Source organism: Prunus dulcis, chromosome 4 (assembly GCF_902201215.1).
Source record: "Prunus dulcis chromosome 4, ALMONDv2, whole genome shotgun sequence".
Taxonomy (NCBI): Eukaryota; Viridiplantae; Streptophyta; class Magnoliopsida; order Rosales; family Rosaceae; genus Prunus; species Prunus dulcis.
Window position 1 is genome coordinate 1,053,606 of NC_047653.1, and position 16,076 is coordinate 1,069,681.

The 16,076-nt window shown below is 39.4% G+C and overlaps 4 protein-coding genes across 4 annotated transcripts; all 4 read left to right on the top strand.

Moving 5' to 3' along the window:
- Positions 1–1,039: 1,039 nt before the first annotated feature.
- Positions 1,040–4,996, top strand: LOC117624139. Its single transcript, XM_034355278.1, has one exon. It carries the CDS (start codon positions 1,040–1,042, stop codon positions 4,994–4,996), a length of 3,957 nt encoding a protein of 1,318 aa, XP_034211169.1.
- A 1,499-nt stretch (positions 4,997–6,495) lies between these two features.
- On the top strand, positions 6,496–6,912 carry LOC117624140. The gene has a single exon (XM_034355279.1). It carries the CDS (start codon positions 6,496–6,498, stop codon positions 6,910–6,912), a length of 417 nt encoding a protein of 138 aa, XP_034211170.1.
- Positions 6,913–8,051: 1,139 nt separating this feature from the next.
- On the top strand, positions 8,052–12,383 carry LOC117624485 (uncharacterized GPI-anchored protein At1g61900). Its single transcript, XM_034355771.1, has 8 exons — positions 8,052–8,566; positions 9,285–9,464; positions 9,569–10,177; positions 10,726–10,971; positions 11,098–11,109; positions 11,346–11,486; positions 11,638–11,682; positions 11,927–12,383. The coding sequence occupies exons 1-8, from the start codon at positions 8,476–8,478 to the stop codon at positions 11,998–12,000; spliced, it is 1,398 nt and encodes a 465-aa protein (XP_034211662.1). The 5' UTR covers positions 8,052–8,475; the 3' UTR covers positions 12,001–12,383.
- Positions 12,384–12,760: 377 nt separating this feature from the next.
- On the top strand, positions 12,761–15,550 carry LOC117624484 (protein DETOXIFICATION 40-like). The gene is made up of 7 exons (XM_034355770.1): positions 12,761–13,304; positions 13,461–14,092; positions 14,285–14,341; positions 14,463–14,701; positions 14,798–14,916; positions 15,082–15,168; positions 15,317–15,550. The coding sequence occupies exons 1-7, from the start codon at positions 12,987–12,989 to the stop codon at positions 15,380–15,382; spliced, it is 1,518 nt and encodes a 505-aa protein (XP_034211661.1). The 5' UTR covers positions 12,761–12,986; the 3' UTR covers positions 15,383–15,550.
- Positions 15,551–16,076: the final 526 nt, after the last annotated feature.

The window sequence follows — 16,076 nt, forward strand, 5'->3', positions numbered from 1 at the left end:
CATTGCGGACTATATGGACACAAAAGTGATAGCTGTACGCAAAGAAGGAAGCCTACTACAGTCATGCCTGAAGGGAATCAATCAGACCCAAGTGGGGAACAAGTGGGACAAGATACTAATATGGAAAAGGAAAGTGGTGAAGAGGTAGTGGAGAACTTGAGGGGCCCGTGGATGAACGTTCCACCTAGAAGGAAAACCAAGACTGGTGCAAAAATTTGGGGTGGGGAAAGTAACAGCCTTAATCCCCAGGGCTCTCGTTTTGATGCTCTCGAGAAGATTACTGAAGAGTTTGGAACAGAAACCGCGGAGGCATTTGTCGACGTCATCCCAACCAATATGGTGACCAGTAAGATGAATTATGATGCTGGGGTGAAAATATGGACCAAGTCTAACAAAGCTAAAGGTGGAGGTAGACCGGCTGTGAAAGATAACTCAAACAGGAGTATGGCTTCAAGTTCCAGAGGGGCTACTGATCAGCAAAAAAAAGTGAATCCTAAAGACAATACTCAGACTGTAAAATCGAACAAAGGAAAGCTTAACTCAAGCATGCTGCATCCTTCAGATGCGGTGTCAGTATGTGATAAGTTTAGTGAATGGGTGAGAAACCAGAACGTTCAAACTACTAAAGGGGATTTTATCTTTGGACACCAACCTCCAAATATTACCGATGGGCATGATAGATTGGTCAATGAGAGGGTAGCTGATAAATTGTTTGACGCTTTAACCTCTGAGGCAACTGATAGTTTCTGCCCAGTGGAAGGCATGGACCTTGCTGAAGGTCAAGATCACACCATTGGCAAAGAAGGGGTAAATCTTGTTGGTTTGCCTGATAGAGGTATGTCTCTTGGTCTATAATGGATGGGTTTAGCCCCCAGGTTATCTGTAATATCAACAATCTTTTATGGATATCTTATGCTGGAACGCTAGAGGTGCATCAAGCACCAAATTCAAAGTGAATATGATGGAACTGATTAAAATTCATTCTATTGATGTTTTGTTTGTCTGTGAACCTAGAATTGGAGGAGATAAGGCACTTAAAATGGTCAAATCTTTGGGTTTCTCGAATTTTGAAGTGGTGGATCCTATTGGATTTTCTGGAGGTCTGTGGCTTCTCTGGAATGCTAATAAAGTGAAGGTTGAAATTATTGGTACCTCGGACCAAACTATTTCCGCTTATGTCTCTTGGTCTGGTCGTAGCCCTTGGATCTTTACTGGAATATATGCTAATCCTTGTTCCACCAAAAGAGCAAAATTATGGGAGTACTTGAATTTTGTTGCTAACTGTCACCAAATGCCTTGGCTTATTGCTGGAGATTTTAATGACATGCTCAAAACAGATGAGAAAATGGGGGGAACCCCATTGCACCGGCTCAGGGGTTTTAAAAAGTGGTTTGATGAGAATAACATGATTGACTTAGGCTTTTCTGGCCCTAAGTTCACTTGGACTAATAACAGAGTCTTTGAACGAATTGATAGAGCAGTGTGTAATTTGCAGTGGAGGCAACAGTTTGCTGAGGCATTTGTTCAACATCTCCCTAGGACAAAATCCGACCATTGTCCTATCAAAATCTGTTTGAAGTCTCGCGTTGTGTCTTGCCCAAATCGAAGACCCTTCAGGTTTGAAGCGATGTGGTTAAAGCATGACCAGTTCCATGATTTTATTTCGCAGCGTTGGGATCAAGGGTCTGGCTCGGCCCTTGCGAAGTCTCGTAGTTTGGTGGAACCCCTAAAGCATTGGAACCTTGTTGTTTTTGGCCATCTGAAGCAAAGAAAAGCTCGTTTACTCGCTCGTCTCATTGGTATCCAACGAGTTTTGTGCCATAGACCTAATAGATTTCTCACCCATCTGGAGGAATCTCTCTCGAATGAATACAATATCATTTTAGACCAAGAAGCCTTGTTTTGGCAGCAAAAATCACGAGTCAAATGGCTACAAGAGGGTGACCGAAATACTAAGTTTTTCCACATCTCCACTATTGTCCGAAGACGTAGGAACAAAATCGAGAAGCTGATGAACAATGTTGGAGTTTGGGTAGAGGAAGCTATTGAGCTAAAGGATTTAGCGGTGGACTACTTCATGGGGCTTTTCTGTGCGAACCAGCCGGATAACGCCAATCTCCCCATGCCTAAGCTGTTCCCCAGCCTAAGGGAGGATGAGCTCAACCCCTTAGTGGCTAGTATTGATATCAATGAGGTCAAGGAAAGTCTTTTCAATATTGGTAGCCTGAAAACCCCGGGAGTGGATGGGTTTCCCGCCTGCTTCTATCAAAATCAATGGCAGCTTTGTGGTAATGATATTTTCAACCTTGTCACCGAAGCGTTCAAGGAATGTCGAATCCCTGAAGGTTTGAATGCCACTTTGGTAACTCTCATCCCTAAAATTGATAACCCTATGTCTATGATACATTTTAGACCTATTAGTCTTTGCTGCACTTTGTACAAGGTAATTTCTAAAGTGATCGTGGCCAGACTGAGACCTCTTTTGGCCAAGCTTGTTAGTCCTCATCAGGTCAGCTTTATCCCTGGTAGGCATTTATCTGATAATATCCTGATCGCTCAGGAGCTCATGTTTAAATTCAGAAATACTAAAAGGAAAAAAGGTTTTATTGCTTGGAAGATTGATCTTTCTAAAGCCTATGACAGATTAAACTGGGGTTTTATCATGACAGTTCTTAAGGAAGTCGGTTTTCCTGAAAATCTCATCCAGCTGATCATTCACTGTGTTTCTTCTGTTACTTATCAAGTCTGCGTCAATGGGGAGCTCACTGAGACTTTCACCCCTAAGAATGGCATCCGTCAGGGCGACCCCCTCTCCCCTTACCTCTTCGTTCTTTGCATGGAGAAGTTTTCTCACCTCATTGTGGAAGCAGTGAAGAATTTCAATTGGAAACCTGTGAAATCCTCCCAGGGTGGCCCTTTTGTCTCCCATCTGTTCTTTGCTGATGATTTGATTCTTTTTGCTGAAGCTACTCCCCGACAAGCTCATATTATGAAGCAGTGTCTAGATGAATTTTGTAGAGCCTCGGGCCAAGTTGTCAATTTTGAGAAATCAGCGATTTATTGTTCCCCTAATATTAGCAAGGAATTAGCGTCTGATATTAGTCACATTTGTGGTTCACCTCTCACGAATAACTTGGGTAAGTACCTGGGGATGCCCTTACTTCACTCTCGGGTAACCAAGTCTACCTACAACAACCTAGTTGACAAAGTGCATGCCAGACTTGCTTCCTGGAAAAGCAGAGTCCTCTCTTCTGCAGGTAGAGCAACTCTAATCCAAGCCGTCACCTCCGCTATTCCTGTTTTTGCCATGCAAACTGCCAAGCTGCCCATGAGCATATGTGATGAGCTGGATAAATTAAACCGCAATTTCTTTTGGGGAGGTAGTGACAAAAAGACTAAGGTTCATCTTTGTCAGTGGGATCTGTTGTGCAGACCTAAGAGTAAAGGGGGTCTGGGTTTCAAAAAAACTCACGAAATGAACAAAGCCCTGCTAGCTAAATCTGGTTGGAGACTTTTAAAAAAGGATGAGGGTTTATGGGCCCAGATTTTTGAGAAAAAATACCTAAGGGGTCACTCCCCTTGTGATCCCAATTTACTTCTCAAACAAAATTGCTCTCCTACCTGGAAGGGTATTGTGTTTGGCTCTCAACTTCTGGAGAAAGGGCTGATCTGGAGGCTGGGGAAAGGGGACAATATTAACTTTTGGAAGGATAAGTGGATTGCCGATGAAGCTCTTATTCATATGGTGGAGGTTAGCCCTGACTCTAGTATGGACACTATAGTTTCTGATTTTTTGATGGATGGTTGGTGGGATATTGAAAAGCTACGAAGAGTGCTCCCTGAAGACTGGGTGCAGAAAATTATTGGTTGCCCTGCTGACTTGGGGGGTACTACGGAGGATTGTCAAATTTGGCAAACTACTTCTAATGGTCTTTTTTCTGTCAAGACTGCATATAACTTGCTCTTTTCAGGGACGGAGTGGTTGAACCCCTGGTGGAAAGTCCTTTGGAAACTCAAACTACCCCCGAAGATTCTTTTCTTCTTCTGGCTGGCGTATCAAGGAAAAATCATGTCCAATGAGCAGCGTGCCCGTAGGCTTTTCATTGGTGACCCTGCTTGTTGCATTTGTGATTGGCATTCGGAATCTACTTTACATATTCTTAGGGACTGCACTAGAGCTAAAAGGGTGTGGAACCTTTTTTTGAACTCTAACCAGTATGCTCCTTTTTTCCACGCTGAGCTACACCCCTGGCTGCTCAGCAACTTTTGCTCTAAGAATATGTTCCTGCAGATCCCTTGGAAAACTCTGTTTGGTGTCATCTGCTGGCACCTCTGGAAATGGAGAAATGATTTTATTTTCAATAATAAGGATGATTTACCTTTTAATCCTAGAGAGCTGATCCTGTCTGCTACCAAGGAGTGGATCAAGGCCTCTACTAATAATCAATTGGGAGGTGATAAAATCCAGGTTAGCTTGGCCTGGACCCCCCCTGAGAATGGTGTGTTAAAGCTAAATGTGGATGGTTCTCTCATGAAAAGTTCGGGGTCCATTGGAGCTGGAGGTGTTATTAGAGATCACCTGGGTAACTGGATTGGTGGTTTCGCTGTCAACCTGGGGAAAGGACAAATCCTGGAAGCTGAGCTGTGGGGTTTATTTTTTGGTCTAAAATTAGCTATCACAAGAGGAATAATGGATATTATTGTTGAAATGGATTCTGTCAATGCCGTTAATCTTATCCTGAGTAATGATCTGAATATTTGTCATCCTATGGCTGGTTTGGTTAGCAGCTGCAAGAGACTTCTGAGACAAATTCCAAAATGCTTTCTTCACCATATCTACAGAGAGAAGAACGCTGTAGCTGACAGATTGGCTGCTTGGAGCCACGACATTGATCTGGGGTGCTGGTTTCTTGAGGATAATCCGACTTGGCTTGGACCTCTGTTATTGGATGACTCTATAGGGGTTACTAAGACCCGTATTATTAGTTCTGTTTAGCTGTTTTTGTCCTTTTCTGGGGTTTTTTTTTACCCCCCTGTTTTACCAAAAAAAAAAAAAGGATGATTCATTGTCCACGTGTCTGTTTTTACTGTTTAGTCTATCATTTTACACTTTTACGTAAAGTCAAGGGCATGTTGTACGTTACATTATTTTTCCAAAACCCTGAGTACACTATTATTTATACAAAAATAAAGTATTTATATAGCTAGAATGTGCATAGAAAAATAATAATAAGTACGTACGTTAATTAGATGATATTATGTATTTAAAAAATAAGTAAGTTAACATTTCATATGCCTACATATATTACATCATATGATAAATATGAGAAGATAATAGATAACCTATTACTCGTAAAAGATAATAGGAAAATTATTGTCTATAAAAGATAATAGGTATATTATTATTCAAAAAATTAATAGGTGCATTGAGAAAATTAATAGGCATATTATCATTCATAAAAGAAAAATAAAATAAATAAACTTTCTATTTAAATCAATCACATAATAAGGAATCACAATATATTCTTAATAGTATAGCCACGCGACTATACTCTTAAAATATATACGAAGACACTATTTTGATAGTATAGCCGCGCGGCTATACTGTTCAGACTTTTAAATATATATATAAATATTTTAATAGTATAAAGATAATAGGTAAATATATCCGCGCCATTTGTGGAGTCACGCATGAAACTTGTGGCGACAAAACTCATCTCCGTCGCTACGATTTACTGTCCCGAGAAAAGTGAAGTTTGTAGGTCAAGATTTTGCCGCGAAAGAGTAATTTTGTTGTAGTATCTGGATTAAGATCGCGAGGAGAGAGAGGGATGATGATATGGCGTTAAAACTAAGTGGGAAAAAGGAGTGTTGTTGTTTAAAGAAGAACAAAATATTGTTGTTGACCAACTACGTACGGAGAAGTTGAAGGTTTCAAAGACCAATAATACAGAGATTGACTAATTAAACCCTAAAGTCAAGGATTCCATTTGCATACTTTATGTTCACACTCTTCCTTGTCCGATCCCAAATATTCCATTTCAAAAGCCGATTCACACTTCAAAATTGACAATATTCTCCCTGGAACTGGTGTAGGGTTTGACCATTCTCTGATTATCTAGAATTTCAATTCGTAGAAGCCATGCAATTACCAGCCAGCCAGCCAGCCAGCCAGCTACCTCAACACACACGCCACACGTATTAGAATTAGACCAAACCAAATTAAACACCTTCATATGTTACATATTCAAGCAGCTAAGCTAAGCCCAGCCGCGCGCTAACTTCTGGTCTTAGACAACCTAGACCCCAAAAACAAAGAAAAAAGTTGAACTTGTGACGGTCTCGCCCCGCCAACTCTACCTGCCTTTTCTCTGCTATATATAACACAAACCTCCCCATTGTCGAACTCTCTCTTCTTCTCTCAGCAGCCTCAATTAGTTTCTAAAGCTATATAAGCTTAATTATATCTAGTTTAATTAAGCTTAGCTAGCTAGAATGGGAAACTGTTTGAGGCGTGATTCGGCCACGGTATGGGCCGGCGACGACGACGACTGGGTCGACATTAGTTCTCAGTTGCAGGTGCAGCCTTGTGATGATTGTAATAATAGTAATAATAATAAGAAGAAGAAGGCTTACAACCACTTGGTCGAAAAGCAGAGGCTTCTTGGTGAGATAATATCATCAGCTTCAACATCTTCAACTTCAACTAATGGAGATCAGGTGAAGATCAAGATTACTAAGAAGGAGCTGGATAAGTTGGTGCATGGAGGAAACCTGCAAGGTCTTTCGTCTGTCGAACAACTCTTAGATCACCTCTTGACGATGAACGGCCCTGATGACGATCAGAACTTCTATGAGATGGATCATCAACGGCCCTGGAGGCCAGTCCTCCAAACTATTCCAGAGTATTAAGGACTAATTAGGATGAGGCCCATTTTTTTTTTATCTCTCATTATTATTACTATTCTTTTTTATTGTATGTAGAGATTCAGATTTGTCACTCTCTGTTACATACCATATATAATGGAGAATAGTTTTCCTTGGTATATATGTTATTTACTCCTTTTATTAATGCATTTTTAGCTCATCTAATTTTGGACTGGTCCATATCATGCGCACTTCTAATTGGGCTGCTCAGTCCAATATCATTATGGGCTTCATCCTGAATAATATGTCTACTAGACAAGGCCTACTTGGGCTAAGCTTAGCTTAGTCTTGTGTTTGGTTTTAGTAATGTTAGATTGGGATAAATTAATTTTTCTAAAAAAAAAAAAAAACCTTTATCATTATTATTTTATTCTATTGAGGAGGGAGAAATAGAACCTATCACCTCGGATATATAAGTAAATATTTTTAACCACTTAAGCTACTAACCTTTATTGATTTTATTGATTTTGAGCTTGAGTAAATAAAGATTTATCTGAGTGTTGGAAACTTTATTCCATGTCTTTCTTTTTGTCACTAAGGGGGAAAGGGTGGTACATTGTTCATTTGGCTAGGCCTGCTAGCTAGGAGCCTATTCATAACCAGAGAAAGTTGATGTTAGCTTGATGCTTTCCACATTGTTCTTTAATCATGCAATGCTTATTGTCGAAGACAAGCTGTGAATTCCCTCCTTGGAAGACATATCAACATCAATTATGCTAATCATTTTCATATGCTTTCCCGAATAAACGAATTTTTAAAGTGTTAACGTACGTTATAACAAATCATAAAATGATGACAAAGATAGATAGATTATGAAAAGATATAATATCAAGTTTTGAACTTTATTCTCAAACCCAATTCAATGATTTAATGTTAAAAAATATAGATTGTTTTATTAAATTCAGATCCTTTTATTTCAGAGATCCAGTTTATGAATGGCCAGAAGAAGGTCAAAATTTAAAATGAAAATAGTATTTAATAACTGCTCAAGTTTATTGCCTACACAAATAAGCACCAGATTTTTTTTGAGCAATGGCCGCTTTAATTATCCGAACAACCACTACCACAGTGCCTGCCCAAGCCTTGGTAGGCCATTGGAGCTTTCGCACGTGTGAGAGACACGAACCAATGGAGCAGGTCATCACTGCCACAGGTGTCACGCGTGCCAAATGGCTGGTGTAGAAAGTAGGAGTTGGCCAGTTGGAGAGAAAAAGGCGATGGGTGGCGTTAATGCGCCAGTGCTCTTCTATCTCAGTTTTCTGGTCAGTGTGGGGCCTACCTACTCTCTCCCAAGCAAGACAGCTATTACTCTCACACTGCTTCTGGCCCCACCCCACTTTGAAGCTCATTCATGGCTTCTCTCTACTCTGTCTCTATCTCTCATATCTTCCTGTTTTCACATTGTCTCCTTTATTTTCTCACATCCGCCAAACCGTTCTCTGAGAAATTCCAAGGCTGATGCTTGCAAGCTGAGTTTCAGTCCTTCATCTATCTCTTTCTCTGCCTGTTTTTCCTCAGTTTCCCTCCACTTGGTTGTAGTCTTTTGTGATGGTTTCTCTATTTTGGGGTAAGGAAATTGAAGGCATGAAGGAAACGGTGTCTCTGAAGCTCACCATCCATATATTTATGTTGTTCCTATGTGAGTATTCATATGTTTCTTGTTGATTTCTTTAGTGGGTTCTGCTTAATTTTGCATGATCTTGAGTTTTGTCTTCTGGGTCATTGTTAAAGTTGCTTTATTTTGAAGAATGTAACTCGGTTTCGAATAATTTGACCTTTGGTATTTTTGTGCAACTCAGATTCTGTGAAAGGTTCTAGATTTTGATTTCAGTTTCCAACGATATGGTGCATTTGGCTCTCAAAATGATTGAACTCCTATTCTCCTCAATCTCCTAATATGTTGCTTGTTGTAAGCCACAGCTTCACTTCCACTACTATTTAGTTCTTTAGTCACTTGTTAGAATGAACTAAAAATATCCCAGGTTTAGGGCAGTGTTGGGAATTTGATTGCTGTTCGAGTAGGTATAGGTTTGCTCTTATAACTTTGTATGACATACATTAGTATGGAACTACGGATTTAAGATTTCACCATAATCGCCATCATTGCTAGATTATGGACATATTGAGGCACATTACTTGCCTTTGGTTGAAGTATTCATTGCTAAGCAGTTCTAGGATTTATGATAGTTTGTCTATACTTCCTTTTATCTCATTCTTTTTCGTTTTTGACTTCCTCTTAGTTACCTCAACAATACTAGTTGATTTAAGGCTTTAGAACTACTGATCGAAAAATTCATGAAGAAACTATCCATCTACATGTTTCTGATAGTAATCTTTGTAAATGATTTGTTTTATAGGTCTCCATATATGTTGTGGCAGCACGTTAACTTATCATAAAGATCCAGTCTTGACGATTAAACAAGAAGATTCTATGTTACCGATGATCTCTCCTACAGGGACTCCTCAGCCCTTTCTTCCCCTTCTGGCTCCTTCACCACTGGCACCGTTCACAAATACCACTGTCCCAAAATTATCAGGTTCCTCCCTCCCTCCTTAATTTCTCTAGTTAAATTAGATTCCCCAACGCATTTTTTGGTTAAGATCTGAAGTTATATATTTTCGTGTTGATCTGTGGGTGCAGGACTCTGTACGCTAAACTTCAGTGTTGCTGAGAGTTTGATGAGTGTGACCTCAGTTGATTGTTGGTCGGTTTTTGCACCACTGCTCGCTAATGTAATTTGTTGCCCACAGTTGGAAGCCACTCTCACAATTCTCATTGGTCAATCCAGTAAAGAGACCAATGTTCTTGCTTTAAATGGGACGGTTGCTAAACATTGTCTATCAGATATTGAGCAGATTTTGGTGGGCCAGGGTGCAAATGACAGTCTTGCACAAATATGCTCGGTTCATTCATCAAATCTGACTTATGCATCTTGCCCAGTCATTGATGTTAATGAGTTTGAGGATACAGTTGATACTTCCAAGTTGCTTGCCGCTTGTGAGAAGATTGACCCTGTGAAAGAATGCTGTGCTCAAACTTGTCAAAATGCCATATTAGAAGCTGCTACGAGGATCGCATCAAAAGCTTCTGATCTTTTGAGCACGGATGGTGCTCACGATATCTTACCTGATGGAGTAAGTAAAGTCAATGACTGCAAAAATATTGTCCTCCGGTGGCTGGCAAGTAAACTCAATCCTTCTCATGCAAAGGAAGTTCTAAGGGGACTATCTAATTGCAAGATTAATAAGGGTGAGTTTAGAGTTAAACATGGTGCCACACAGAACCTCCATCAAAGTTCTGTACTTTTTCTTTTATTTTTTATTTTCTCTAACCAAAAAAAAAAAAAGAAAAAAAAAGAAAAAAAGAAGAAGAAGAAAAATTACTAGTTATTATTTTAACAGTTTAAAACATGGGGGCCTCATATATTTTTCTAAAAGTTTGTCAGGGATTTCTCCTAAAAGTAGAGTATTGATGTATTAGTGCCAGTGGTTAAGGAATATCTGTCATTACATACATCTTCTGATAAAAACTCTCTCCATCAGTTGGATTGCCATCTTTATGAATTTGGATCAGACGTTTCGGAGATGTTATTGGAATTTTATCTGTATACCTCATATTTGGGGCTTACACCTGCATTATTATAGTTGATTATTCCATGATTTTTGTATGTGGAGTGTGTGCGAGAGAGAATACTAGTTTATGTTTGCTCTGTATCTTATATCAGTTTGATTTTACTTAGAGATGCCAATATCCAATTGGAATATCTGATCCTGTATTGTATCTGGTGTTCACTTCAGTTTGTCCCCTGGTTTTCCCCAACATGAAGCATGTTTCAATGGGTTGTGGGAATGGGATAAGTAACCAGACTGCTTGTTGTACTGCCATGGAGAGCTATGTGTCCCACTTGCAAAAGCAGAGTTTCATAACCAACTTGCAAGCTTTGGATTGTGCTGCATCACTGGGCATGAAGTTAAGAAAATCAAATATTACTGAAAATGTGTACAGCCTATGTCATATAAGCCTCAAGGATTTCTCCCTCCAAGGTTAGTACGTTCCTCTAGCCCCCTTTTTAAAAGCAAACTATAAGCATTGGATCGTGTTACTAATACAAAATTTGATGTGATTTCTGTATGTCAAATTGATTTGGGGATCGGATTTGTACAACTCAGTTGGAAATCAAGGTAATAAACTTGGTTCGTTTGTATTGTCCAATTATATTATACAGAAAGAACTGCTTAGTATTACCAGAAAGGTTCACTGTAGCCGAAAGAAGAAATTACACCATTTCAATTGTTAGCATCTTTTTATTGTCAAAGTAACTACTTTTGACTTTGCCAATAATTTCATGCCTGTGCTTTTGCTCTTTTCTTGTTCTAGTCTTGTAAAATGGTCTATCTTTGTACTTTTTGCATCATAGTGTCTGGATGTCTTCTGCCGAGCTTGCCTTCCGATGCAACATTTGACAGTTCAGGGGTCAGCTTCCTTTGTGATCTGAATGATAACATTCCAGCTCCCTGGCCCACCTCTTCTCAAGGGGCAGGTTCATCATGCAGTAAAAGTATGTGTAAGCTATTAACGTTTATTCATTTGTATGGAATACCCTACTATTCCATTTCATATTAAAATTTTCAAGACTTTGTTGTTAATAAAGGTTGTATGTCCTTTCTGTCATGCTCTAATGATTTTTGCCTGACTTGTTGGAATTTCAGATGTCAAGATTCCTGCACTTCCTGCAGCAGCATCTGCTGAAAGTGGTGAGTAGGTCCATTCATTTATCTTCATAAGGGATCATTTTCTGCCTCAGTGCTAATTTGGTTTATTTGAGCAGTCCCCAAGTGCAGTATAGTATGTAAGGCATGCTCAGATATTTTTAACCTTATGAAAACTCTTAAGAACAAGTTGCAAAACAGATGAATTGTGATTTTGTTTTTTCTTTTCCTTCTTTTGGGCTGTTTCAGAATTTAACTTTAAACATATATATGCTCTCATGTTATCCAGGTCTGTACAACGATGATGTGATGCTTTCTCTACTCCTTGCTTCTGGGGTGGTCCTCATGATGGTTTTGTACTAATAAGTATTCCCTTGAGAGAAACTTGTCAGTCCTCGAAGGAGTTCGTTGTTATGGTAGTCACCCCAAGCTAGTCGATAGAAGACCGTGAACTGGGGATAGAAGCTAGATCTGAGGTGATTTCATGTTTGTGCTTCCAATCCATATTAATTCATGATTCTTGCTTGCTTCTGTAATAAATTTTTTTTTGTAAAGAAAATTAGGAAAGTGAGGGAGGTTATATTGTAACTGACACTATCGAGATTGCATGTGTAAATTCAGATTGCTGCAAAAATATAAGTTTAGTTCTTTTTGCCCAATTAGTATGTGCAGTAATATAGCGTCTCCTTCCAGTCAGTTTGTGGTACTGAATTATGCACAATGGACCAACTCAACTTTTGTCATAATAGGAGTTTTCATGTGCTTCATTTCTTATTGTCGTTCTTGTTGGCCCTCTTGGTTCAGAATTTCAGCCCAGTCCTAGCCAATTATTCAGAACTGTATAATGAGACCAATCAATGCGTGGGATATAAATTCGCACGGTTGGTATTATGATTATGGGGGCTGTTTTTGGCTTCTATTTTATCATCCTATAGGTTCCCAGAAATAGTACATTTTTGTTTATTACAGTACTTGAACAGTATGGACGCCGAGCCGAAAGCATACGCCTCTCGTGTAAAACGATTATAAATCCCCCCCCCCCCCCCCCCCCCCCCTCTCTAACCTAAATATTAAATAGTGCAGCAATGGGTGTAGCTTTTTTCATTTTCCCTTTGACAAAATCTTCTAGTCTTGGTTGAACTATTGTCATGGACAAAGGATGGGACGATTCGATCAAGATCCTCCGACCAACCATGAGTTAATTTAATCCCTGCAGGGCCTGCATAAATTTCCAATATTTATACACTATATAAGTCATTTGGACTTGCTCCGAATATAGCAAGTGGTGTTGTTCTAAACTTAAGAGGGAGAGAGGCAGAGAGTGATCAAGACGAGAAAATCGATCGAGCATGGAGAACATGGACAGCGATCAGCACAATGAAGCCTTGTTACAATCCGAAGAAGCATCAGCCAGAGGGCCTATAAGTTCAGCACTGGAAGATATACTAACCAACCCTGATCTCTCATACTTCCAGCGCCTTGGGCAGGCTTCTTGGCACGAAATTAAGACCCTCTTCTACCTAGCAGCTCCGGCGGTGGGGAATTACTTGCTCAGCAACATCACTGCAGTAGCCACCCTCATCTTCTGTGGCCGACTTGGCAATCTTGAATTCGCTGGTGCCTCTCTAGGGAACACTGGTGTCGCTGTCTTTGCTTACGGCCTCATGGTAATATTTGTCATCAGTAACGTACACATGTCTACTTATTGTTTCATATTTTTATGCACAAATTTTGTGATCCTAGAATTATAATTTTGATCGATAACACGTGCAATATATATGCATGATGTTAATAATATTATACTTCGTTTTGTTCATGCATAGCTTGGAATGGGAAGTGCAGTGGAGACATTGTGTGGCCAAGCATTTGGAGCAAATAAGAACGAAATGCTGGGTGTATATTTACAGCGAGCAACAATTCTTCTCACGGCAACAGCAATCCCAGTGATGTTCATCTACATCTTCTCCAAGCAAATCTTGATCGGACTAGGCGAAACGGAGAGCATAGCATCTGCAGGAGCACTCTTCGTCTATGGCCTAATTCCACAGCTCTTTGCCCTGGCTTTCAATTTTCCCTTACAAAAATTCTTACAAGCTCAGAGCATAGTGTGGCCTAGCGCCTGCATATCTGGCGTTACAGTTGTGGTGCACCTAGTACTTAGTTGGGTGGTGGTGTACAAATTAGGGTGGGGTTTGCTGGGTGCATCTTTGGTTTTGAGCTTGTCTTGGTGGATCATGGTGGTGGCCCAGTTAATATACATCTTGGTGAGCCCAAGGTGCAAATATACTTGGACTGGATTTAGCTCACAGGCTTTTACTGGGCTCTGGGAGTTTCTGAAGTTATCCACTGCATCCGCGGTCATGCTGTGCCTTGAGACTTGGTATTTTCAGATTTTGGTTTTGATCGCTGGGTTGCTCAAGAATGCTGAGATTGCCTTGGACGCACTCTCTGTTTGGTAAGACGAAACTCAAAAACAATTTATAGTTCAAGTGGTTAAAAACAGTTACTGTTACATTTGAGGTCCTATGTTCGAATCCCCCTCCCCATTATGGCTCGTGTCAACAAATTCATACTTTTTGCTTATGTGTTTTTTGTTGTTGTTTAATTATTGGTACACTAAAGAGTATGTGTAACTGAGTTTATGCAGCATGGCTGTATCTGGATGGGTGTTCATGATCTCTGTTGGGTTCAATGCTGCAGCAAGGTCAGAAACTTATTCATATGTAATTAATTAAAATGTTACATACAACTATGAACTAATTATTAATTAATGAAATTAATTAGTGTGTGGTTTAATTAATGTGAAAAAAAAAAAAAAAAAACAGTATAAGGGTGAGCAATGAGGTTGGTGCTGGGCATCCAAAATCAGCATCATTTGCAGTGGTGGTTGTAACTACAAGCTCCTTAATCATCTCCTTAATTCTTGCCATAATCATACTTGCACTCCGCCGTTACCTCAGCTATATATTCACTGAGGGCTCCACTGTTTCGAATGCCGTCGCTGAACTTTCTCCCTTCTTGGCTTGTACTCTTTTACTTAACGGCATCCAACCTGTTTTGTCTGGTAATTAAGAACTATATGTTTGGATAATTAAGTTAATTAATACGAAGGAAGCATGTTCATTAATTCTTAATTGAATTTGTTTTTGAATTAATTAAGGGGTGGCTGTTGGATGTGGATGGCAAGCAATCGTGGCATGGATTAACATAGGATGTTACTACATCATTGGTATCCCATTGGGTTGTGTTCTCGGCTTCAAGCTTGACTTGGGAGCTAAGGTACGAATTTAGAGTAGCGATTTTAACACTCGTTTTTCTTAATCATTTGCAGTTCAAAACTGAATAATTTACACCTCGGATTGTTAAAATCACTAGCCATGAATTTATTTACATAACTTTGGGACTAACTTTTTTTTTAATTTTCTTTTCCCATTGAGTCTGTAGGGAATATGGTCAGGAATGTTGGCGGGCACTTTTATTCAAACTCTTATACTCTGTTGGATCACATTCCGGACTGACTGGAATAAAGAGGTAACGTTGGTTGGCAAACTAGTATTTCAATTTGATTTTTCCCTTCCAAATTCCAATATGTTAATCATACAATCATATCCATATTAATATAATTTGGAGGTGTATCAAGCATTCAAATGTAAATTTTTTTTCAAATTTTCTTTTTCAGGTTGCGAAATCAAAGATTCGTATAGATCAATGGAAAAACAAGAAAGAGCCTCTTCTCAATGAATAGACTCAAGTTTAGGAAACTTGGGACAAAACTCTCGTTTATTTTAAAAAGACTTTGTTTGTCGGAGGGGCAATTGGCATGCCTTGTCTTTCTATATAATATCTTCTGTAACGCTGGGCTTTGGTTTTTCTTTTGTCACATTAATATTGTATGGGAAATTCTAATTCATTATCTCACTCTTTCGACGCTTAAGCTAAACTCGAGTACTTTTTTGAGCAAGTTTTAACCCACCACCTCCTAAATGCACAACATTTTCCACATCAAGTAAATAAAAGTGATATCGTGAAGAAAGACGTTTCCCATTGAATGAAAAAACCAAGCTAACGAAACAATTGAAATCAACATTTAACATAAACTGGTTTATATAATCAATTTCAACAAGAGGGACTCACAATTTCTGAACCGTAATCCGTTGCAGCAACTCAAGACTTTTGCTCTCTTTCAGAATAATCTGTTTCAGCTGTCTCGCTTTATGATGAGATTAGGGTTAGAGAACGTGTCTGACGAGAGCAAGGCCTTAAGCTTATATAGGGTTAGGTCATGTTGTCTCTACTCATCACCAAGGGCCGACTTGACTAATCTTCCAAGCCCACCAAGCAATGGTTCACGCAAAAAAGAAAATAAATAGGACCTCTTAATAAGCTTCAAAACCTTTCATTATTCCACAAAATTTTGGGCCTCAAGGTATAACCAAATT